General features: G+C 39.5%; 2 protein-coding genes across 2 annotated transcripts in view; one reads left to right on the forward strand and one right to left on the reverse strand.

Moving 5' to 3' along the window:
- The window catches only part of kansl1a (KAT8 regulatory NSL complex subunit 1a), a 249505-nt gene that overhangs the window by 68504 nt on the left and 155982 nt on the right, over positions 1–25019 (reverse strand). The window lies entirely within an intron of this gene.
- On the forward strand, positions 10513–18029 carry LOC308303822 (vesicular integral-membrane protein VIP36-like; the record flags this gene model as incomplete). The annotated part of the gene is made up of 7 exons (XM_080748320.1): positions 10513–10651; positions 12606–12715; positions 13139–13256; positions 14325–14410; positions 16173–16334; positions 17362–17476; positions 17917–18029. The coding sequence occupies 7 exons, from the start codon at positions 10513–10515 to the stop codon at positions 18027–18029; spliced, it is 843 nt and encodes a 280-aa protein (XP_080604446.1).

Raw genomic sequence — 25019 nt, forward strand, 5'->3', positions numbered from 1 at the left:
GCTTGTAGAACTGACATTTTCATTTATGGACGAAATTTTCAATATATATTGTCTTAGTCGTAGCTATGTTTCTATTTAGTTTGTCAGTGAAAAAAGGTAGCAAATTTTTCATCAGTTTTGGTCAACAAACTGGCATATTAAATATGCATCATCTATTCACCAGCATGCTTTCCTTTTTACATGACAAAAGCTGAGACCCATCACACATGCGCGTGCACACACATACTGTTTTTGAGCGGTGGTCACACCGTCTCCATAGCGTGGCCGTGTGTGTAGGTATGTTTGTTTGTTAGTTAGTTTGTTTGTATGTGGGTGGGTGGGTGGGTCTGTATGTAGCCTCAAGCCTGTGTAGTACCTTTTCAGACCACACATGTTAAGGGAGGGGCGCTGTTGTCCAGGCCACACACACACACACACACACACACACACACACACACACACACGGGGGGGGGCGGGGGGGGGGGAGAACCACCGCTCAGTTCACACGGGTGTGATTTTTTAGACATGTTAACCGCCCTTTCAACCTGGCGTCCCTGAATTTGGGCACGTTATAGGCCGCATAGCGCATACATTTCCAATTTTCCAAAAACTTTCAAATATTTCAGATACAAACTCAGAGTGTATCGCAATTCGCAACACACATGCTTGTATATACTGTGGAACAAACTCCCTGTCACACTTAGAACTGCAGACTCACTCCCTTGCTTCCGCCGTGGACTGAAGACTCACCTCTTCAGACTCCACCTAAACCCATAGCACTACTGTAACACTCCCCTTCCCTCAATGACCATACATGAAGATATAGATAGGATTTTTAGGTTTTAGACAAGTTTTCTACTGATTAGGTGCATGGTCTACCTGTTTGGTCTAGACTAGGACTCTCCAAAACTCTGGGATCAGTTGGGTTCTAGTCTTCAGTATCAACTTCTAAATTAGGTCAGGTATTTATTTCTAGGTCAGAAATGTACATTTATTTCATAGCTACCGATTATAGGCCTCCATTTTCACATCAGAGTCCAGAGACAATGACCTGTCAAAACAAAGAAAAACAGTACAATGTCAGTAATACAGCTGAACACAAAGAACCATCTGATTCTGAAAACTGTTGAATCCCTGAGATTTTCTTTAAAGTCTTTAAAGAAGGTAAGAACATGATCAGACACATTTTTGAAGGAATGTACTTAAGTCAATGAGATACGAGTGGACAAGTGTTTCAATAAACAGTCTTTGAATGATTGCGACTCATGTAAAATAATAATCCTTAATCATTTCAGGAAAATAAGACATTTTATGATCACAGTGCATATATTATACACCAGTAAGACTACCTAATCGGGAGATAAGTGACTGCTAGGTCGCATAAATAAACTTTAGAAGACAATCATAGCCAATCAGGAGGGTATATGGGAAATGGGACAGATCCATGTTGATGACATGACTTTAGAGATACTGTGTACCACTTTGTGTGATTTTAGGCCAAATTCTGTAGGAGCTGTGTCCAAAAATCTGCCTCATGGTGGTGCTAGAAGAGGGCCATGTGAGAAATGAGGGGTGGAGGTTGCGAGTTGCCATCCAAGGAGTGTGTGTGTGTGTGTGCAAAGTTTGGCATCGAGAGGGGCAACGGTGCCGGAGATGGGGCAAAAGTGTGACGTGACGGACAGACTGAGGGACAGCCGGTGGAGCTTTTCATAGTAACTTGCGACCTAACGGTCGCAATTAATTGAGGAATCTAAAACTGTGCATCAAATATAGTCGATGACAGCTCATACTGCCCCTTGTGCTTTTTAGATCAATAAAATTGTATAGAGTGCATATCACAAAATAAGATTTACGTTAAGTGCTTGTGGCTAATGAATAGAAGATGGTATGCTACACCTATCTAGACCTATCTACACGAATTCCTACCTAATGGTCAAGATTCAATTTATCCCCTGAGCAAGCAGGCATGCTCCATTAGCTCACAGCACATAGGCGGGTTCAAATCCAGGGTAGAACAGGAATGTTACATAGTGCTTTAAGTGGTTAAATTATTCAGTACTTACTTCTCTAGTTGGCTAGAGATGCCATTGATGTGTGGATCCATCTCGCTGTCCGCTGGACTAGGCATCACCTTTATCCGTCTTCTTTCTGTAAACCCAGAGGAGGCTCTACAGTTACTTTAGATGCTGTGTGTTTACATCACTTTCAGTTATAGGGTGGGAGATCTAGATGTAGCCTCATGTATTAACTTCCCCAAAGAGTTCAGTGAACAAACAAGGTATGTGTTGGAATGAGAGAGAGGGGGGAGGGGAGGTACAATACATTAAACATTTGATTGCTTGTATAGATTGAAAACGTAAATACATCTACAACAGTCTTAATCTAAGGCTAGCTTGTACTCTCTCTGTCAAGACTTTGTTTAACAATAATCCATTGTCATGTTCAGTGGTGTAAAGTAACTATAAAGTACATGTACTTAAGTACAATTTGAAGGTATTTGTACTTTACTTGAGTATTTCCAATGTCCAATACTATTACTTCTACTCCACTACATTTATTTGAAAACTTTAGCTGCTAGTTACTTTGCAGCTATAAATTATAATATTACAAAACATCCATTAACCACTTTAGCCCTGTTTTATGATCTGGCGCTTGACATTTAGGCTACAAGCTACAAAGCTGCTTTGGGAAATGAAAGCACATTTTGATGCCAATATTGTCACACATTTACAAGTCAAGTACATTTTGAATTCCGGACTTTTACTTGTAACAGAGTATTTCTACATTCCAGTATTGATACTTTTACTTAAAGGAGTAGTTCACCACTTTTCAACCTGTCTTCATATAATAGGTCCTCACTAATGTTCATGATAAAATATCACAATTTTTTTCTACTCAGTCCAAGTCCCCTAGGAGAGCTGTGGGAAGTTCAGAATCCATCGTCTTGTGACATCATCATTTTCCAAAAAAAATAATAATAATAAATATTTTTGAAAAAAATATTTAGATTTTTATTATCGCAAGAACAATGGCTTCCACTTTAAAATTGCAACTTTTCAGGAATAGAAAGCCAGCAGTTTCTATAAGCTGGATTGGCAATCGATGATGTCACAAGACGATGGGTTTCTGACCTGCCCACAGCCCCCTCTGAGAAAATAAATAAATAAAGAAAAAGCTATTTTTGAGTGTGAGTCCTTTTTCCACCACTGGTCATGTTTCTGTGAGTTTTTATTAAGTTATTGAGTTTGGAAGTGCTCATTTGTAAATTAATAACTCGACGTCTTGCGTACCAACCGGTTTTCAAAAATTGCACACAACGCAGCTTCCAAACTCCCAACACAGAAAAAGTATAGTTTATCGACATAAAGATAAAGTTGCCTCCTGACAAACCTTTTCTTATGTGGATCCCTCTCCCTGCTCCCCTGGAACTGAACAAAGGGCTTCGTTGACTTCGTCCCGTGTCCAAACACCTTGACATGGAAATGTTAAGAGAAACAATGGTTTAATAAATAAAATAGTAACCCGTCAACGTGAGTTCCAAGAGCTCGTTCGTTCAATTTCAAACTACGGTGTCGAACAAGGGCGTCATTTCAGAGGGTAAAGGAGAATAAACAAACGCTGTGCAGCTGCTACAACCATAGACAACAAAAAAAACAACAAGCATAGCTTACAGTAGATGTAGAAACGACCACTTTTCGACGACGAATTCTCAAAAAGAAAGATGCATGGGTCTGTTGTGATGGACGGTGAATACACGACACCAGTGAGAGTCAGTTTACTAGGCTAGTGATTTTGCTCTTGTGCTACAGAAGAAACATGCATACACTTCCGTGTGTAACCGTTTGTTCCCGCCGCGTGAGCACTACGGTGACGCAGGCCAATCAGCGGTAAGGAAACGGCACGGTGGGCGGGATCTAGCAACGCAGAACCAATGGGAACGTTCCCACGTTCATTCACCAAACATCCTCTCTTGTAATGTTAGACAGTGCCACCTTCTGGTAAATACACAGAAACACACCCCAGATCCCCAGAATTAACTTGGCTCCTAGAAGAGATTAAATATATACAATCATCCTGTTTTCTGTGTCAAGGAATCCAATAAACAAGTTATGCTCAGGCCTTTGCAGTGGCACCCCAACTGGTGACGGTAAATGATAATTGATAATAGGTTAGATAACCTAGCATACAGTACTCATACTGTAGTCTACATGGCCAACAAGGAAGTACTTCATCATTTTTTTAAAATATTTATTCAAAGTAAACGTCATGTCCTACAAGTCAAGACAATAAGAAACAGACAATACAGTACAGTACAGTAGGCCTACAGTACAGTACAGCAAGTTATTAATACATCAATACCAAAAATAATCATAGCCAGGGGGGATTAATTACTAATCGAAAATATTCAAATGTGAACACAAAAGAATATTTTTTTCAGTCTTCTTATTTTTTGAGTCACGAATTGTTTGAATGTAGTCTACTTGCTTGGCTTCAATCTCAAATAACTTAAATAATGGCTTAGAATGACTAAATTTAGACTTATGGATGTGAAATTTGTCCAGAATAATTGCTTAGAATGACTAAATTTAGACTTATGGATGTGAAATTTGTCCGGAATAATGACTAAATTTAGACTTATGGATGTGAAATTTGGCCAGAATTGGTATTATATTCATTATAGGCCTACCTCATGTCTAATATTGTTACAATTACTATCAAAGCCAAACAGCACATTCTGCCCATAAAGATGAAAGTCAGGGTCGATATTATCAACAATAAAACGAGATACATCTTTCCAAAATGTGTTGGTGTGGTCACAACTCCAAAACAAATGCAACACTCTCTCTGGATATACTTCACATACACTCTCAGAACAAAAACTAGGCTCTACTCAATTTTATTGGTGAAACATTTTTACACTCAAAAATATTGAGTAAATATTACTGTTATGAAATCAGGTAGATAATAATCAATTAATTTGAGTAAAAGTAACCAAAACTTTTACGTACTTATTAACAACTAAAATTGAGTACAATGACCTAAAGAAATTGAGTAGATATAATTAAATTATTCAGTCAATGCCACAAAAGACTACAAGTAAATAAATTGAAATATTAAGTAGATCTAATTGAATATTAGAGTATGATTTAACAAAACAAATATGTCACATTTACTCTATTCATTTACTTTTATTGATTTAATTAATTTAGTACCATTTTACCCCTTTCATTTACTTTACCTTTTACTCCAGGAGTACATGATGTCAAATGAATACACATGAAATAATTATGCAAATAATTATGTTTTTATTTTAATCAACTCATTTTGACCAGTGTAACACCACATCAAGTATGAACATTCAACATACTTTAGTATGTAAATGACATGCAACAATGCCTGCAAAAACAATATCATTAAAGATAATGATCAGGAAAGGGGTATCCCTGACACTTTTAAAATGTTCTGTTTACTAAATAGCAGTGTGTGTTCACAATACTGTATATAAGTACCTCTAATTGAACTGTGCGTACTGTAAGTAAGCAGTCTGTCAAACATTATGCACCATAAGAACAATGAGCCCATCAAATAAACAGTAAGTCATAACCACAAAATAGAAGACAGTCAGAGGCCATTTGGCATGAAAGGAAATCACAACTTGGAATATGAAATAATAAATAAGCATTTACAGTAGCTCAACATTTAAACATATTGACTATGCACACGTGTAATGTCTATATGCTAAACTGACCTGTTTGCATTATGACTTGAATGCACCAGAAACAAACACTTTACATTAACTAATTACTATCAGCAACACATACCATTGCAAAAATGCAGTTTTGACAATAAATCCACTTTCAGTAGGTTATACCCACGTTCTGAGAGCATCTTGCTGAACAGTAGTCGGCAAGCAGACATTTTTTCAGTCTCTGAACTTCGGCTGAAAGGTGTCCGGGATCCAACTCAACTAGTACTTTTTGGAACATCTCAAGACCATATCTGAGGTTCTTGGGGTATCTTAGATTAAAGGCATAGAACTGTCCCAACAGATAGCAGCAGATCCCCAAGATTGTTGAGGGCAGTGATGCCCTTAATCACAATACCTACATCAGTAGGTTCATTCATTGAGTCCTCTTGGTTCTGCAGCAGGTAGATCTTCATCTTCTTCTTCATCATCACCTCCTCTGTCAACTTCTCGTCTACTCTGACAGGTGCACCAGCAGCTTCCTTCCTGCACACATTGTGAAGATAATTGTTTAGAGCTCACTTTAAGGCTAAATGTTACAAGACACACAGACACACATTGAGCAATCCTAGCTGTCTCCACACATGCAGCCCTGGGCATAATCTTGAATCAGTTGGACCAGACATGCAACGGATGCAACAGCCATTCAGCCAATGTCACAACCTTCTCTGGACATCACTATGCTGTCCTTTGCATGTGATGGTCTCATCCACGATGACATTAAAACGTCAAAACATTTATTTTACTAACTTGAAAGTCCTTAATCTTGACACTATCTTCTTCCAGATGGTCGACGAGACATCGGATAATGACCTCTCGTGTTCGTTGATTGGGGATTCCTCTCTGCAGAATAGAAACATAATTATTTGAACAATAAAGAAAAAGTATGACTGCACTTTCATAAACTAACATAAACTTTGGCAATACAATTGTTTCCACAACCCAGTTTTAGCAACGGAAGCTGGGAGACTTAGTAGCTATTAAGACATACATTTAGAAATGAATAATCAGGAGAGAGAGTTGCAGGGGATAAAGATGAGTTTAGCATAAATTAATGTAGTAATTATTGTCATTAGCCAGGTGAAATATAATTAAAGCAGTTAGAGTAAATGAAAGTTTCATACCTGAAGTAGAATACTCAATTGTGCCCAAACTGCCCTTCTTGGACTGGAACATGGACAGTAGTTTGGGGGTATAGAAGTCCAACATTGCCATACATTTTGGCTCAAGAGCAGTGTGGTGATCATCCTGAACTTTGCACTAACCTGGAAGACAGAGATGAGGGGAAGAGAGTAAAAAAGAAGACGTGAGATTATAGATCTGGTATTTTCCCCCAGGATAGGGATGCTAGGGTATACAAGTGGTTAACTACAATGACAAGATGTCTGTCACATTCAGGTCTAATTTCTGTAACCATTTCTGTAAACATCTAACAAGGCAGGCCAACTCTCCTTGATGTCATCTAATGCTTAATATCTGCAACCCAATTTTACAGGGATATAGTTAATAATAATAATTGTATACTTCAAAATATTCAAAAATAGTGGATATAGCTGATCTACAGCTCACAAGCTTGAGCTTGTAAATTGTTCATTTGAGCATTTCTGAAGAAGAAAAAAAAGATAATAATTCAAATAACTGACACCATGTGAGGCTTAGTCAATTTATGATTCCAATAATTACTTGGCCAAACCAAAATCAAGGAATACTGTATAATCATGTTGCTTATTTACTTCATACTTTTTCCAAGTTTTTTACACATGTAATCCTCATTGAACACCATAATAGATACATGTAGATAATATGTAGGCCTACCTGTGCATTTTATCTTCATTGTACACACCATTGTATGCAGCTGTGCATAGCTTGTAATAAATGCAAAAAGTCATGACTAGAGGGCTTGCACATTACCCTCACTGTGACCTTAACTAGCTGCAAACCTTTGTAAAGAACACAAGTTATACCCAATACATTTGTGTAGCCTATATGCACAAAGATACAGTAAATCTACTTACCAATATTTGCAAACACTCTCCAGGTCTCTTGTTGAAAAAGATGTGTGCTGCTGCTGCTGCTGTTTGTTGACAGAATGTTCCAGTAGAATTTTCCCATGAACCCTTTTTTCCCATGAACCCTTGTGTACAATTTTGAATCTTAGTCATATCTACTCAATTGTTTAGGTTGTTGTGAGAGATGAAAGATTATTTAGTTGGAATGAATAATAATTACGGGTCTTTTTAAATTGATCCATATAAGTACTCCATACTCAAATATTATGAAGGAAAATTACCAAAACAAATTGAGTATAATTCATGAATAAAATCAGTTGGTCAAATACTAATTTATTCTCACGAAATTAACTCAAATAATATATGTACATCTAACTCAAAACGAACAGTTGGATTTTTACTCATTTCGTTTGGTGTGACCTACTCAAACAATCACATACATGATATTCAGTGATTTTATTGAGTAAATATAACTTTTTCTAATAGTGCCATATACTCGGCCGCAGAATCATTTCTCAGAGTGTAGAGAAGCTCACCTTGTCAACATTGAGAGAGATGAAGCAGGGACCCCCACAACCTTATCATAGATTCCATATAGTTTCATTGTTTGATAGCACAATCATCAGTGTATTTTGGATTCATGTCAATTTGTGTTCTCAGAAATGTAACCACTTGAACTGTCAATACTTAATAAAGTTGACCTTTCACTATGTAGGCCTACTTAGTCTGCTCTTTTCCGCCTCTACACCAAACCTCTTTGCCAAAAATAGACGAGCTCACAACACCTCGCAGCGTGCCACAACGCCTTGCAGCGTGAGTTGTGAGCTTGTAGATCTGCTATTTTTGGCTAAAGTTCTCAGAATAAGGACACCAGGGTTCAAGTTGTTCATATAAAAAAGGAGAAAAAAGTTTTTTTGGCAGGGATAATTAACTTTGATTGATTGATTGATTGATTGATTGATTGATTGATTGATTGATTGATTGATTGGTTGAAGACTTTCAATGGGCATCGATAATTAACCTTGCTTGATTGATTGAAGACTGGGGTCGTTGCCCTTGAAATAGGCCTAGGCCTAACTAAAACAGATGATCATGTGACATCTTCATCCCAAGGCAGTTTGATCAGAATGGGAGGCCTTTCTACATATCTCGGCACTACACTGCTTTTCCTTATATATCAGTTTAGTTGCGTGCGGTGTGACATTATTGACGGAAATGCCGAACATCTGAAACGTCGAGAGTATTCTCTGACGAAGCCATATCAAGGTAGGGTGGCTAGTCTGGAAGCTAACCTGCCTGCTTCTCTCATATGTTTATTGTGTTCTCTGTCTTCTTGCTTATAGTCAGGGAATACTATCAGAATACCTGTCAAAAATGTGTTACCAAACGATTTCTTCACCAATGTGTTCATAAAGGTGTCTAGTAACATATCTAACAAAGATTGAAATTCAAAATCCCTAGGAGTCTTTGACAGCTAGGGTAATTCTGGGTCTCATTCACTTATACACTAGGCACTAGTACTAAGGGAGAAAATGACTCCCAAAAAAATCTTCTTTAAGTGGAATGTGAGGGGTCTAGGTGTTTTTAATTATTCTGAATCCATTGCAAGCATTTGTTTAGCACAAAAAAACATTCCTTGGGCTAAAAATGGAACCCATACAACTGTGAAAAGCTGTTTTTAGCCCAATGAATGTTTTTCCTGCAAAACAAATGGTTGCAATTCAGAATAATTAAAACTCCACGGAACTCCACAACAGGGATCTGGGGGTCCTCCCCCCCAAACCTTTTAACAGATATATATTTTCCTGTGTTCTGTTGAAATGTTTGCACGTTTGATACTTTTATCAGGCTTGCTTTACTAGCATGGGTACAATTTCAGCCTTAAAATGCCAAATGTAGCTGTACAATCTGACGACTGAAGGAAAGTAAGACCTCTTTAATAATGACTTCTCATCTTTAAGTCATTACTTAAGTGAATATCTCTATGATCTTCCATCTTGCCCATACCCCCCAAGCGTGGGGTCTGGGGGTCCTCTAGCTCTGGTCCAGAGCATCAGCAGCACTGACACTCTGACAGACCCGTCGCTAAATGACTAGACCGGGATTTCTCAGCCCCTACGAGCGCTCAACTTGAGTCAAAATAAACTAAACTACCTCACTACTCACCAAACCAAAGGTAGTTTTGCGTTGTTGAAAGTCTATTCTCTGCGGTGGGAAACCACTCAGCACCCCACCCACTCTGTAAAATACATTATCTTTGTCATGAAATAAAACGCACCCACCTCGAGCCACTCAGCGGCCACCGTAGACACAACTGTTCACAACCCGGAAATAAGTGGCGGACGAGTTGGAAGCGTTTTATTTCATGACAAAGATAATGTATTTTACAGAGTGGGTAGGGTGCTGAGAGGTCTCCCACCACAGAGAATAGACTTTCAACAACGCAAAACTACCTTGGAGCGTGAGTTGTGAGCTTGTAGATCTGCTATTTTTGGCTAAAGTTCTCAGAATAAGGACACCAGGGTTCAAGTTGTTGAAAAAGGAGAAAAAAGTTTTTTTGGCAGGGATAATTAACTTTGATTGATTGATTGATTGATTGATTGATTGATTGATTGATTGATTGATTGATTGATTGATTGGTTGAAGACTTTCAATGGGCGTCGATAATTAACCTTGCTTGATTGATTGAAGACTGGGGTCGTTGCCCTTGAAATAGGCCTAGGCCTAACTAAAACAGATGATCATGTGACATCTTCATCCCAAGGCAGTTTGATCAGAATGGGAGGCCTTTCTACATATCTCGGCACTACACTGCTTTTCCTTATATATCAGTTTAGTTGCGTGCGGTGTGACATTATAGACGGAAATGCCGAACATCTGAAACGTCGAGAGTATTCTCTGACGAAGCCATATCAAGGTAGGGTGGCTAGTCTGGAAGCTAACCTGCCTGCTTCTCTCATATGTTTATTGTGTTCTCTGTCTTCTTGCTTATAGTCAGGGAATACTATCAGAATACCTGTCAAAAATGTGTTACCAAACGATTTCTTCACCAATGTGTTCATAAAGGTGTCTAGTAACATATCTAACAAAGATTGAAATTCAAAATCCCTAGGAGTCTTTGACAGCTAGGGTAATTCTGGGTCTCATTCACTTATACACTAGGCACTAGTACTAAGGGAGAAAATGACTCCCAAAAAACATTTCTTTAAGTGGAATGTGAGGGGTCTAGGTGTTTTTAATTATTCTGAATCCATTGCAAGCATTTGTTTAGCACAAAAAAACATTCCTTGGGCTAAAAATGGAACCCATACAACTGTGAAAAGCTGTTTTTAGCCCAATGAATGTTTTTCCTGCAAAACAAATGGTTGCAATTCAGAATAATTAAAACTCCACGGAACTCCACAACAGGGATCTGGGGGTCCTCCCCCCCAAACCTTTTAACAGATATATATTTTCCTGTGTTCTGTTGAAATGTTTGCATGTTTGATACTTTTATCAGGCTTGCTTTACTAGCATGGGTACAATTTCAGCCTTAAAATGCCAAATGTAGCTGTTCAATCTGACGACTGAAGGAAAGTAAGACCTCTTTAATAATGACTTCTCATCTTTAAGTCATTACTTAAGTGAATATCTCTATGATCTTCCATCTTGCCCATACCCCCCAAGCGTGGGGTCTGGGGGTCCTCTAGCTCTGGTCCAGAGCATCAGCAGCACTGACACTCTGACAGACCCGTCGCTAAATGACTAGACCGGGATTTCTCAGCCCCTACGAGCGCTCAACTTGAGTCAAAATAAACTAAACTACCTCACTACTCACCAAACCAAAGGTAGTTTTGCGTTGTTGAAAGTCTATTCTCTGCGGTGGGAAACCACTCAGCACCCCACCCACTCTGTAAAATACATTATTTTTGTCATGAAATAAAACGCACCCACCTCGAGCCACCCAGCGGCCACCGCAGACACAACTGTTCACAACCCGGAAATAAGTGGCGGTCGAGTTGGAAGCGTTTTATTTCATCACAAAGATAATGTATTTTACAGAGTGGGTAGGGTGCTGAGAGGTCTCCCACCACAGAGAATAGACTTTCAACAACGCAAAACTACCTTGGTTTGGTGAGTAATGAAGTAGTTTAGTTTATTTGACTCGCTCGTAGGGGCTGAGAAATCCCGGTCTAGTCATTTAGTGACGGGTCTGTCAGAGCGTCAGTGCAGCTGATGCTCTGGCCCAGAGCATCTAACATGGTAGATGTCATTTCCTGTGTTCTGGTGAATTTTGGGAGTTTGTTAGAAATTTAGGAGAAATGCCAATCCAGGAGCATGGCAGGAGATGGGCAAAATCCAGGAGACTCCTGCCCAATCCAGGAGTGTTGGCAAGCCTGCTTTTATCCCAAGAGGGAAAATCAGTCGCCCAGAGGTGGCACAGCAGTGAGGGTTACAAAGTTACAGTAAAGTATGAATAGAAAAAAGTAGACTACTGTTGTGTACAGCGGGGGGAAAAACGAAGCAAAGAAAAAAGAAGACACATCAAACAATACAGTCAGAGCAGTTGTAAACGTACTGTAGGTAAAAAACTAAAACACAAATGTCTAGAACAGTCAATGCTACATAACTGTCTCATCACATCACAAATAGGAATAGGCTACTTATAGTACTACTTATCAATGCAGTGCCAAACAAAAGCATCCTTTGGTCAGTGCAAAAAGCAAGCAAAGTTTCCAAGTGACGTGCTCAAAGCCAAAGCGGTCAGAGTCAAAATTTGAATAATGTGCATGCATTGTGTGCCCACGTTATTACTTGAGTTGAGTAGGCCTACACTGTAACATTCGACACAGTTTTGCTCATTCATCTTTGGTTTTGTGTTTTATGGGTAGGCCTAGGTCTGTTCCCATGGAACTTGGGGGGAGATACTTTAGTAACCAGTAACCATGTCCGTCTGACTCCCGATGAGAGTGGTAAACGGGGCTCCATCTGGAACAAGCAGGTAAGCAGGACACTCTTTATTGAGGGTATTATTTCACCCATAATATAATAACGTACAACATTTTAATAACTCCTGGTTGTTTTATGCCACATTAACCCCGGCATGCCTAATTCATTATAGCTTGTAAAACATTGTAGATTGTCTTATATTATTTGTCAATTTTGTCCAATTTTGACCATTTTCTATAGTAGTTTGTTCATTACTTTTGATGCAGAAATGGCCTTTTTTAGGCATTAAAAAGGGTCTTGAAATGAAAGTCCTTAAATTGTCACTTCACTGTCATCATGGGGACCACCCCTCAAAATCATGTGGGGATCATGTGGGATTTCCACCTGATAATGATGATTTAATGAGGTGTGATTGTTTTTAGTTTATTTTTTATTTTTTTTACAGTCAAGTATTTTATTTCCTCTTCCCACACAGCCTTCTTACCTTAAGGACTGGGAGATGCACGTGCACTTCAAAATCCATGGTTCAGGAAATCAGAACCTGCACGGTGATGGCATTGCCATCTGGTACACAAAAGACAGACTGTATCCAGGTAAAGCTGCAATACTCATAGGCTTTGACTGGACAGGACATTGTAGGTTTCATTGGCAGCCATGTTGCCTCCACAGTCTCATTCAAAAAGTATTACTAGCAACATTGCAGCTGTAGTTAAATACTGACGTCTTTGTTCATCAAAGGTTAGAACTAGTAATGAGTTCTTAACTGGTATTGTTAAAAAACACTTCTTTCCAAAGGATATAAAAATTACTAGAGGTTCGTCCTCACATCTAGAGTTCTTGATGCACCACTGATCCGACCGATAATGCCCATATATGGAGATATTTGTATCTGTTATTCATGTCACATGCCAAAACATGGGCATGCCCCCTTTTGATACCATATATGGAGCTGACTGATTTGTTTATGCGCCTGATGCTATGACGACACATTGAGGTAGACACTCCATTTGTAGTCTTTGTATACGCTGCACTGGGAAATGGAGTATATGGTTATGGCTGAGTCATAGTGACATGAGCTTGATGACGTGTAACGCCGGCTGGCTAGCCACCTGTACATTTCAGAAACAGAAATGTCACATATGAAAGGATTTAACAAGCAAGATGAGTGCCTGGGCATATTTCACTAATGGTTTGCATCCTATGCACTTCATCTTCAAACTTTGCTCTCCATGTCTAGTGCAGCACTGATTCTCATTCTTGAGATGATTCCAGGGTGCCCCAGCAAGGTTATTTTGATAGGAAGTTAGGAAGCAAACGTACCCTTACGGGTCTGTAATGCTGTACAAATGTAACCAAAGGCCTATTTGTCTACCATTTGTACACTCCAGATTTAAATGAACTTTAAGATTTTTACAGTGTACTTTGTGGTCTCAGAAAAAAATATTTGTATGAAATGGGGTTCCGTGGCCTAATGCATATAAAAAAGGGGGCCCTTGAAAGTAAAAATGTGAGAATCTCTGATGTACAATATACTGTATGTCATATTATGTTCATTTCATCCATTCCAGCCCTTGCATATCATGCTGCTGTTGACCAGGTACAGTAACTAATTCCAATGTGTCTGTTCATGTCTCACTCCACCTGTGCCTCTCCTATCTTAGGCCCAGTGTTTGGAAGCCAAGATCATTTTGTTGGCCTGGCTGTGTTTTTGGACACCTTCCGCAATGACCTCAATGGGCCAAGGGGGGTGTGTGTGTGTGTGTGTGTGTGTGTGTGTGTGTGTGTGTGTGTGTGTGTGTGTGTGTGTGTGTGTGTGTGTGTGTGTGTGTGTGTGTGTGTGTGTGTGTGTGTGTGTGTGTGCGTGCGTGCACATGTGCGTTAGAGAAGCCAATGACCCACTTGTTTCTATGAGGGGCCTGTGTTTTCCAACAATGCCCTGTTCCATTGGCTGGCCGTATTTATAGACACTTATTCGAATGATGACAACACCGACGCAGGTTTTCGCTCATGACCTATTTGAATGCACCAATTTTCCCTCAATGTTTTATTTCTGACACTCTTGACTGTTTCAGGGGTCTTTATTTTATGCCAGTGGGCAAAAAGTATCCCTTTTTGATACTTGTTCCTTTCATAAAATGAATACATTTCATTTTAAACCAAAACGTTATTGAGCATGGCAAAGACAGACTGTAGTCAACATATATTTGATTGTTTACATCTGCTTTATTGATTTGCCTTAAAGGAGTAGTTCACCCCCAAAATGACTTTTTTTCTATTGATTAGTCACGCCATGGAGACTAGAGTTCAATAATATTTTTAGTTTTTTGTCGCATTCCTAAGACAAAAAATTGATAACAATAAATGTACCCCCATTCGTTCCGGATGGTGACCCGTTTCGAAACGGGTCACCATCCGGAATCAATGGGGGTAAATTTACTCAAATCAAATTTTTGTCTTAGGAATGTGACAAAAACCAAAAAATATTATTGAACTCTACTCTCCATGGCATGAGTAATCAATAGAAAAAAAGGCATTTTGGGGGTGAACTACTACTTTAATGTATATGTCAGTTGTTTTGAGATTCAGTATGATTGAGACCAGAAGTGCTCGTTTTTGGGCACAAGGTGGAGCAAGCGGTGCCTTTTTCATGGGAACTAGGAAAAATTTGACTGAGGTTAGGGATAGGTTTAGGTTTAGGCATAGTTTTACTGAGGTTAGGTTTAGGCATAGTAGCATTCACCAGGTTAGCATTCACCAGTGTAGGACTAATGGGAACAATGGAGGAACAATGAGACGTGGGACCAATGCAGTCAAATGCTCTACCACTGAGACATGGGCTTCTTCCAGGGACTGTCCATGAGGTGAACTAAAACACGCGCTCCAACCCCAATCTTACTAGTACCTCAAACAAACTGTAACATATGTATTCACAACATTTACTGATAATATTTCCATGTTGGGAAAATAATGTAATACTGTGACCCCTCCCTCAGGGGTGTCACACCAAATTCTGGGCCCTGGGTACAAGGATTCACTGCGGGCCCCTGTGCTTTAACTATTGAAAAATAGCAGATATACAAGCTCACAGCGCGGCACCGAGTGCCGCGCTGCAAGCTTGTAGATCTGCTATTTTTGAAAAATCATGAAAATCTTTGAATATTTCAAATCCTTCTGAGGTTTTTTTGAAAAACCTATGTTTCTATGTCAGTGGAGCTCAAAATATTGAGTTCCAGGGACCCCCCAGAAGCAAAATTTGAGTTACAAATGTTCGCTTAAAAAATACATACATTCAAAGATTTGCACACATTTTCACGACTTTTCAAAAATAGCAGATCTACAAGCTCGCAGCGCGGCACTCGGTGCCGCGCTGTGAGCTTGTATATCTGCTATTTTTCAATAGCTAAAGTATAAAATAATTAAAGCCCCTTCACCACCTTGGACCCTAGTAACTCAGTCCCACTTTCCTACCCCTAGTGACGCCCCTGCCTCCCTTTTGTTTATGTTGCCAGCAAACCTTTCCATACATCTCAGCCATGGTGAACAACGGCACCGTGGGATACGACCACGGTAAAGATGGCCGCTCTTCAGAGCTGGGAGGCTGCTCGGCAGAGATCCAGAACAATAAGCACGACACGTACCTTGCCATCCGCTACTCCAAAAGACGCCTTACTGTATGCTTCCCATTTCCTTGTTAAACTACTTTTAACCCTGTGTCCTTATTTTGGGCTTGTTATCATTACCCTAGCTGGCATAGAAGATCTATCAGCGCGTGACAAATTGTGATGTGTTTCGAAGTTGCGATATTTTCACTGTGCGACTCTGACGAACTAGTATTAAATGTGATACACCATGAAATTTCACTTTTCCTATTTTAAAACCTTTTTTTGGGGTCCCACTAGCACCTTCTATCCTCACAAAGTCCCATTTCAGACCGTTGTGTACTTTCTCTGGTTTTGGGAAGGTGGAGGTTAAAAGCATCCCACGGGTTCTCAAAACAGGCTGTCCAGATTTGCTGCCGTCGATGACGTCATCGACGGCCGTTTTTGAAAAGAAAATCAATTTTATTTTTTTATTTTTTTCAAAAATATATTTTTTTCAAAAACAGATTTTTTCAAAAAGATTTTGGGGGGTGGCGCAGTTCAGGCCAAAGGTGGTACTGCAGCTGAAAATGCTCTGAGAGCCATTCAAAAATGAGATCGAGGCTCTCTATTCAGGAGTGGTAATTTAGCCTCAAACCTTTTGAAAAACGTTTTTGGGACATAAACAAAATGACATAAATACTTTTTAAATGCATGGTGTATCACCTTTAAATAGGGCTTAAGAGGTGACAACATTGTGATCAATATTTAGTAAATATTACATTCTACTGAACGTATTAATGTTAATGCCTTTATTATTACTATTAAATAATTACCTGGCTTTGCCAGCCTCTATCACACACTTCGTTTTGGGAAGAGAGTCTGGGATTTCAGGAAGAGCTTTCATTTCTACGTCATTGCCCCAAACCACGTGCCCCAAGCCTACAGAAGCCACGTGCCCCAAGCATACAACCCTGATTGGCCAACCCTTGAAGCTGGTTGAGGAAATAGAATCTCAATGGATCGGTGCCTATGGTACCCAGGCTAACGCAACTTGGCACATGGAGGATTGTTTGATCACACCATGGATAGTTTGTTGTGTGTGCATCTCTTCCTGCAGGTGATGGTTGATGTGGACAACAAGCATGAGTGGAAGGAATGCATTAACATCGGGGGCGTCCTACTGCCAACTCGTTATTTCTTTGGTGCCTCAGCGGCCACTGGAGATCTTTCTGGTAGGGGATGAATGCTTGTGTGTGTGTGTGTGTGTGTGTGTGTGTGTGTGTGTGTGTGTGTGTGTGTGTGTGTGTGTGTGTGTGTGTGTGTGTGTGTGTGTGTGTGTGTGTGTGTGTGTGTGTGCATATATATATATATGCTATATGTGTATATATATATTCCCCTCCTCCTAAAACAGATATATTTTTAAATCAATCATACACACCTAAGAAAGTACACAAATTAAACAATTATAATAATTAAGTAGTGAAAATAGCCCATCTACACTTGTAGATCTGCTATTTTCACTAGTTTGGGTCCCGGGCAAATGTCTAATTTCTCTTTTGGATCTTGATTTAAAAATGTTGGGAACCACTTATTCCAAGTGCCCAGCAAAGAGTCCTGATCTTGTCCAATTGTCTTTATTCTTTTTATTTTATTTTATTTTGTTCCATTCCAGACAACCATGACATAATCTCCATACAAATGTATGAGCTGATGGTGGAGCATACCCCAGAGGAGGAGAGCCTAGATTGGACCAAGATTAAGCCAAGTCACGTCTCCCAAAGGTAAGGCTGCATGATATTGACCAAATAATGATGCATCATAGAGTGATATGATACTGTGGATAGAAAACAATTTCAAGAGTTATTTGTAAGGCAGAGACGCTACAGAGCACCAAAATATTTAGTTTGGCTTTTTTTTTAAGCGTTGTTTTTGTGCCATCGCACCCAAAGGCAGCTTTGAAGGTTCAATCCTGTTTCAGGAATTCTGTTTCTTTAACCCATTTAGGCCTATAATTATTGAATGTTTTGACCGCTGCGAGCTTGTAGATCTGCTATTTTTGAAAAAGTCGTGAAAATGAGTGCAAATCTTTGAATATATGTATTTTCAAAGGAAACGTTTGTAACTCAAATTTTGCTTCTGGGGGGTCCCTGGAACTAAATATTTTGAGATGCAGGTCCGTGGCCAAATACATATCATTTTGGGGGTCCTTCACATGAAAAGGTTTGAGAACCACTGACATAGTAGTCTCTCAAGAACGGACTAACTGAGCTCCATTTAAGTGAAAAGGACCTTTTCTTTGAAGATGGCTGGCCAGATTGCTGACATAGAAACAGGTTTTTCAAAAAATCTTAGAAGGATTCAAAAGACACTTTTAGAATCGGGTCAAAATTCAAATTTTCACGATTTTTCAAAAATAGCAGATCTACAAGCTTGCAGCGCTGCACTTGGTGCCGCGCTGTGAGCTTGTATATCTGCTATTTTTCAATGGTTAAAGCATAAAATAATGATACACAATAATGTGTACCTGTTCTAAATATAATTAGAAATTTTTTGGGGAAGTTATTATATTTTTATTTTTTCATTCTAGACAACCATCATCTCCATGAACATGTATCAGCTGACAGTGGAGCATACCCCAGAGGACGGTTGTTGGACCACTGCTCTGTGCACTTGACAGAATGATGCCCGCAGCTGATGACAAATAAATTCTGTAATTAAGGAAATGATGTTGGGTTTCCCAGCAGCTTATAGAGCACTGGTTCCCAAAAAACTGGGATTCTTATGGGTCACGAGTTAATGAATACCTTGTTGGTTTTTTGTTCTTAATTATTATTTCATTTTTCATGGTAGGCTATTTTGTATGTAATTTCATGAATAAACTAGAAGCAGTGCTCTTCCGAGCACAGGTCTCCACCAGGCCACACAAATCGGCCTGTTATAGCGCCACCATGAGGCTGGTTTAAAAAATGTGGGGCAGAGGTTCTGAATTAGCATCCAGGGAGTGTGTGTGCTCAGTTTGGCAGCGATCGGGCTAACGGCGCCGGAGATTAGCTGGTAACAACCAGGCCACACAAATCGGCCTGTTATAGCGCCACCATGAGGCTGATTTGAAAAATGTGGGGCAGAGGTTCTAGATTGGCATCCAGGGAGTGTGTGTGCTCAGTTTGGCAGCGATCGGGCCAACGGTGACTGAGATTAGCTGCTCACAAACTGCGAGGACGCACGGACGCACGCACGGACGCACGGACGGACGGACGGACGGACGGACGGACGGACGGACGGAGGGGAAAACATACTCTCCCTCAGCCTTCGGCTGGTGGAGACTAATAAATAAAATATGGATCTCTAAATCCATAGTTAAAATAAGAAGAGACGAGCCAAAGGACTATATTTAAATTGCTGTATTGAGGAGAGACAGACAAGGTAGACAGACAGTTCTTCCCCAACCATAGCGGTCAGGTCGAGAATTCTCTCTCTCCCAAAATGGAAGTTTAACATGTATATAAAGAGTACAGTTATGACAGTAAGAAGTCGTGGAACTTATTGATTCGTTCCCATATCATAACAAGGAAGTAACAGGAAGAAAGTGACACGTAGTGTTGGTAATTTTCCACCACTCGTGACTTATATCATAGTATCACAGTATATCAAAACATGATTACAGTCGGGGCAACCAAAGTTACTATGACCCGTAATCTATTAGCCTGAGCTTTACAGTATCCACAAAATGTGGTCTCTATACTGTGAGTTCAGTTCATAATATATAATCCTTATATGGTCATATGAGCTTCATACACCAATCAGAATTATGTATCATAATTCTTATCTTATCAATCTATCCTTTTAATTTTTGTATGAGGTTCATATGACCTCCATATTAAACATTTTATCAGGGTAATAATAATAATATGAATATGAAGACTTTAATAATATTTATAAATTCAAATTTTCAAAAAGGAACTGTAATAAATCCTTAAAGTTAAAGAAACTTCACCCATCATTTCATCGTTTTTTACAGATGAATGAAGACAGAATTAAAATTGAATAAAGAATTAAAGAATGAAAAATGAAAAAAGATTAATTAAAAAGTCGATGATGACGGTGATGGCGTTGACGTTGGGGCAGTGGAGAGACGGCGTGGAGGAGGACGCAGGAGCTGTGGGTTCTTCTGGGTCTGGGTCGTCTTCTTTCTTCTCAGGTAGTTTCCTACGGGGGACGAAACCTTGGCCAGTCATTTGTTCATAACAATTTAGTTCTTCAGGTAGCGTTTGTACTACTACATGGCATACTTCAACAGTGCAACAGAAACTCACCGACAAGGCACGATTTTACTCGTGCCGATTGCGGTGGATTGGCTCGTGCACTGGTCTGGCCGGGCCTCAGGTCGTGGTTCGTCTGCACCCCATCTCAGTCGTGGTTGTCTTCAGTTGACCCGATTCCTCCTTCCCCACACTGCGGTCCTCCTCTCTCACCGTCAGCCCATGTAAACAGAAATATTTCAAATTAAGTTTCAAATAAATCTTAAATCAATGAAAAACCAAATTAAATAAATTAAAATCAAATCAAAATTAAAATATATTAAACAATTAAAATATATTAAACACTCCCCTTCCTGTTACAACTTATAGTTGTGACATAAAAGTTAAATCAAATAATTTAAATTGTTTAAATCTTTAATTCATGCACTACAGTACAGTACAGTGGGTACAGGGGAGATAGGGACAGTTTGAAACTGTCTGTGATAAGTAATACGCCCTAGGTGCGAGAAAGGGACCTTGTGTCCTTCCCAGCGATGGGGTCTAATTTGGTTGTTATGGTAACCAGGGAACATGACGTTCCAAAACCAAGGGATTGTGGGTAATGGAGTTTTAACAGTAAATGTATTCATAACAAGACAGGATAGAACCAAAACAAAATACCATAGACAGAAAACAATTAGAATGTTGACGAAAAATAGGAGAAAGGAACGTCTAAACAGAGACATGTTCCCAAAACAATTCTCTCACACACAGACCATCTGACCTTGAAGGCTCCAGGTGGTTTCTCACATACACGGTGACACACACGCACACACACAAGTGCACGCACGCACGCACTCTCATACCGGGTCAGAGACACAGAGTTTGGGGGGGGGGGGGGTTGACAAGATGAGGGAGGGGGGGGCGGCATGCCCGCACACTCTCTCAGAACACCACTCACACGCACTTCCCCAAAAATCCGTGCACACCCTCACACATACAGTAGCCTACGGCAAACTCATTCTCACAGAATCCATTCATCAAATAAATGAAATTATAGTATAATACACACCCATAGTCCTATGAGAGGTTCTAAAATCTTAAAGTTACAACAGTTTAAATTAATTTAGGCATCAATAATTTTAGTTAGTTATTCTTAATCTTAAATCTTAACTTTAATTTCTCAGAGACATTTTAAAACGTCTTAAAAGTACTTAATATTACAGAAAACAGAACTGGTCAGTAACATAGTCTTAAAGATAAAATATTGTTCCTCACTTTCCGATGGCTTGGCGCAAAGCCATGAAACTGAGAGACCCAAATAAACACAGTATTATCGGTACATAAACAGATAACATTAACAAACTGACAAATACTGACCATTTCATATGGTCCAGTTACAAATACAAATAACATCCAACTGTACTGGGTATACAGAGATTCTGCCTGGGTCTACAGTGGGGATTAAACAAATAATGACCCTTCATAGGGTCCAGACAAACAAATAATGACAAAAACAACTGTACCGAAAAAAGTTAAAGTATGAAAATATTTGTCTCTCCTCATGGCAATGAGAGGCAGAGACCAGAGAAAATAGATAAAAATAGAATAGGGAGTTTGTACACACACCCTTAAACTTTGTAAGAAGAAACAAAGAGTTTTACGAGTTACGACCATTCAGTATCTATAGCAGATAAGGGTTAATTTACGACGCGTGTCAAACCAAAACGTTATTAGGAGCTATCGGACTCCTCCAGACGGAGGGAGAACATCATTCTCAAATCATATCAATTATCATAACATTAACATCGTTAATTCAAAATTCAAAGACACGACACGTTACGGGGATTTAGTAAATATGTACTTATCTTAATCAACTTAGGAATTTGCCGATGCGCAGAAATCCAGGAGGTGCAGCCGGGCGGTGGTGCATCGGTGGAAAATCCAGCCTTTCGTCACGGTCCGGTGCTGCTCCTGGATGTCTACGCGGTTCCACATTAATCCAAAACTCATAACACTGTTGTCAAATAAAATCCTTTGTCTGAAAATACAGCAATTAGAGATAAAATCCTGGCTGGTACTTTTTCATACGTGTTGCAACATTGTTCCACCGGGGGAGAGAGTGAACCATGGCTAAACAGCCTGAACACTCCGTCCCTCAGTCGGCCAATGTTGACAAACTGTATGCGGCTAACGAAGGACCAATTAATAAATAAATTATGGATCTCTAAATCCATAGTTAAAATAAGAAGAGACGAGCCAAAGGACTATATTTAAATTGCTGTATTGAGGAGAGACAGACAAGGTAGACAGACAGTTCTAAATCTCTCCCCACCCTAACGGTAGGTCGAGCATTCTCTCTCTCCCAAAATGGAAGTTTAACATGTATATAAAGAGTACAGTTATGACAGTAAGAAGTCGTGGAACTTATTGATTCGTTCCCATATCATAACAAGGAAGTAACAGGAAGAAAGTGACACGTAGTGTTGGTAATTTTCCACCACTCGTGACTTATATCATAGTATCACAGTATATCAAAACATGATTACAGTCGGGGCAACCAAAGTTACTATGACCCGTAATCTATTAGCCTGAGCTTTACAGTATCCACAAAATGTGGTCTCTATACTGTGAGTTCAGTTCATAATATATAATCCTTATATGGTCATATGAGCTTCATACACCAATCAGAATTATGTATCATAATTCTTATCTTATCAGAGACAATAATAAATACATACAATCTTGGAAATTCTATAAATTAAACTGTGTGTGTGTGTGTGTGTGTGTGTGTGTGTGTGTGTGTGTGTGTGTGTGTGTGTGTGTGTGTGTGTGTGTGTGTGTGTTAAAATACACAATAAACGGCTACATAAATACTCTGAATAAACCCCCAACTATACTCATTTTGTTACAAGAAAGAAGGGAGCTAAAGCAAACGTCTTTATCAAGGCCCATTGTACTTGATACGTTATTCATCAGTTGCCCTGCCTTGGGCCTGGCCCTGGCTTCATTTGTGAATTTATCATGTCTCCCCTCATCTACCATAATTTTTTATTCTTCTATGTCTTCCTCCTCATTCATTGGCTTCACACATTTTTCATTGGTTCTGTCTTGTGCAAATTCTCTGGGCAGAGGACAGAGGTGAATTCCGGGTAGGACAGTAACTTTACTGGGTAGGACAGTAACTTTACCTAACTCTCTGAATATTTAGAGCACGAAAAACTAAACAATATACAGTATATTACTATTCATTCTCGTCTCTCCTACTTCTATTATAATTTAAACCTGTTTTCAGTGGAACCTGATTGATCCAGTGCAGCAGTGGTTCTCAAAGTGGTTTCCGGGGACCGCTAAATGATATAGTTTGGAACCAAATGGACTCTTATGGCTCTGTAACTCAGAGTGTACAAATGGAACCAAATGGACCCTAACCCTAAAATGGTTCCATTTGTAAACACTTAGGTTAAATTAACATTGATTCATTAACATCGCGTCGCTGAAGCTTGTGAGCTTGTAGATCTGCTATTTTTGGCAAAAGTTCTCAGAATATGGACGCTATTCAAGTGGTTAATATAAAAAAGGAGAAAAAAAGGTTTCTATTACACAAAGATTGTAGTGACTCTGGGAGACTCTGAGGACCCCCTAGGGGTCCCGGACACCCTGTTGAAGACCCCTGGCCTAATCCATTTCATGACCTTTAAAATTAGACTCTACTGTACCCAGACCACACCCTGCAACATCCTTCTGTGTGGGCTCATGTCCAAAGTTGGCCATGTGTGCATGTGTATGTGTGCATCCCTGGATCATACAAAGAACATACATAGAACATACAGTACAGTACAGTAAACCTTTGTCTGGCCCCAGGGTACAGTGGCATGTCAGAGGGGCAGGAGGTGGGGCAACATAAGCCCCTTTTCGACTGCAGCTTTAGCACCACACCACACTACACCACACTACACCGCACCACATAAAAATATCTACATTTTCCATTACACAAAAGTACCCCTACCGATTGACCCTTTTAACTGTGCTTATAATACAATATAAATTTGTATTAGAACTATCCTAAATTATAATACACTATAATGGATTATAACTGTGATTATAATAAACTATAAAGTATGAATGTATTACTATGATAATTATAATACACTATAATAGATTATAATAGTGGTTATAACACAATAGAGTCTATTATCATGTATTACAACTATATCCAGGTGGTCTAAATGAAAAGTCAGTGAGTGATCAGTCATTATGATGTGTTTGGCCCTGTTTGGCCTAGCTCAGACTTAAAGATTGGATACTTTTTAGTACCATGTTTAGTACCACTTTCACACCACTCTACCCAGGTCCTTCTTGTGGAAAACCTGGCACAAGTGGGCAGTGTGGTGTGGAGTGGAGTGGTGTTGGGCCAGTGGAAAAGGGACTATAGGGTTTCATGCTTCAGAGATATGTGTGTGTGCAGTGGTGGGAAAAGTACTCAAGTGTTTTATTTAAGTAAAAGTCACTCTGTTACAAGCAAAAGTCCGGAGAT

Source organism: Nannobrachium achirus (assembly GCF_963921795.1).
Source record: "Nannobrachium achirus genome assembly, chromosome: 18".
Taxonomy (NCBI): Eukaryota; Metazoa; Chordata; class Actinopteri; order Myctophiformes; family Myctophidae; genus Nannobrachium; species Nannobrachium achirus.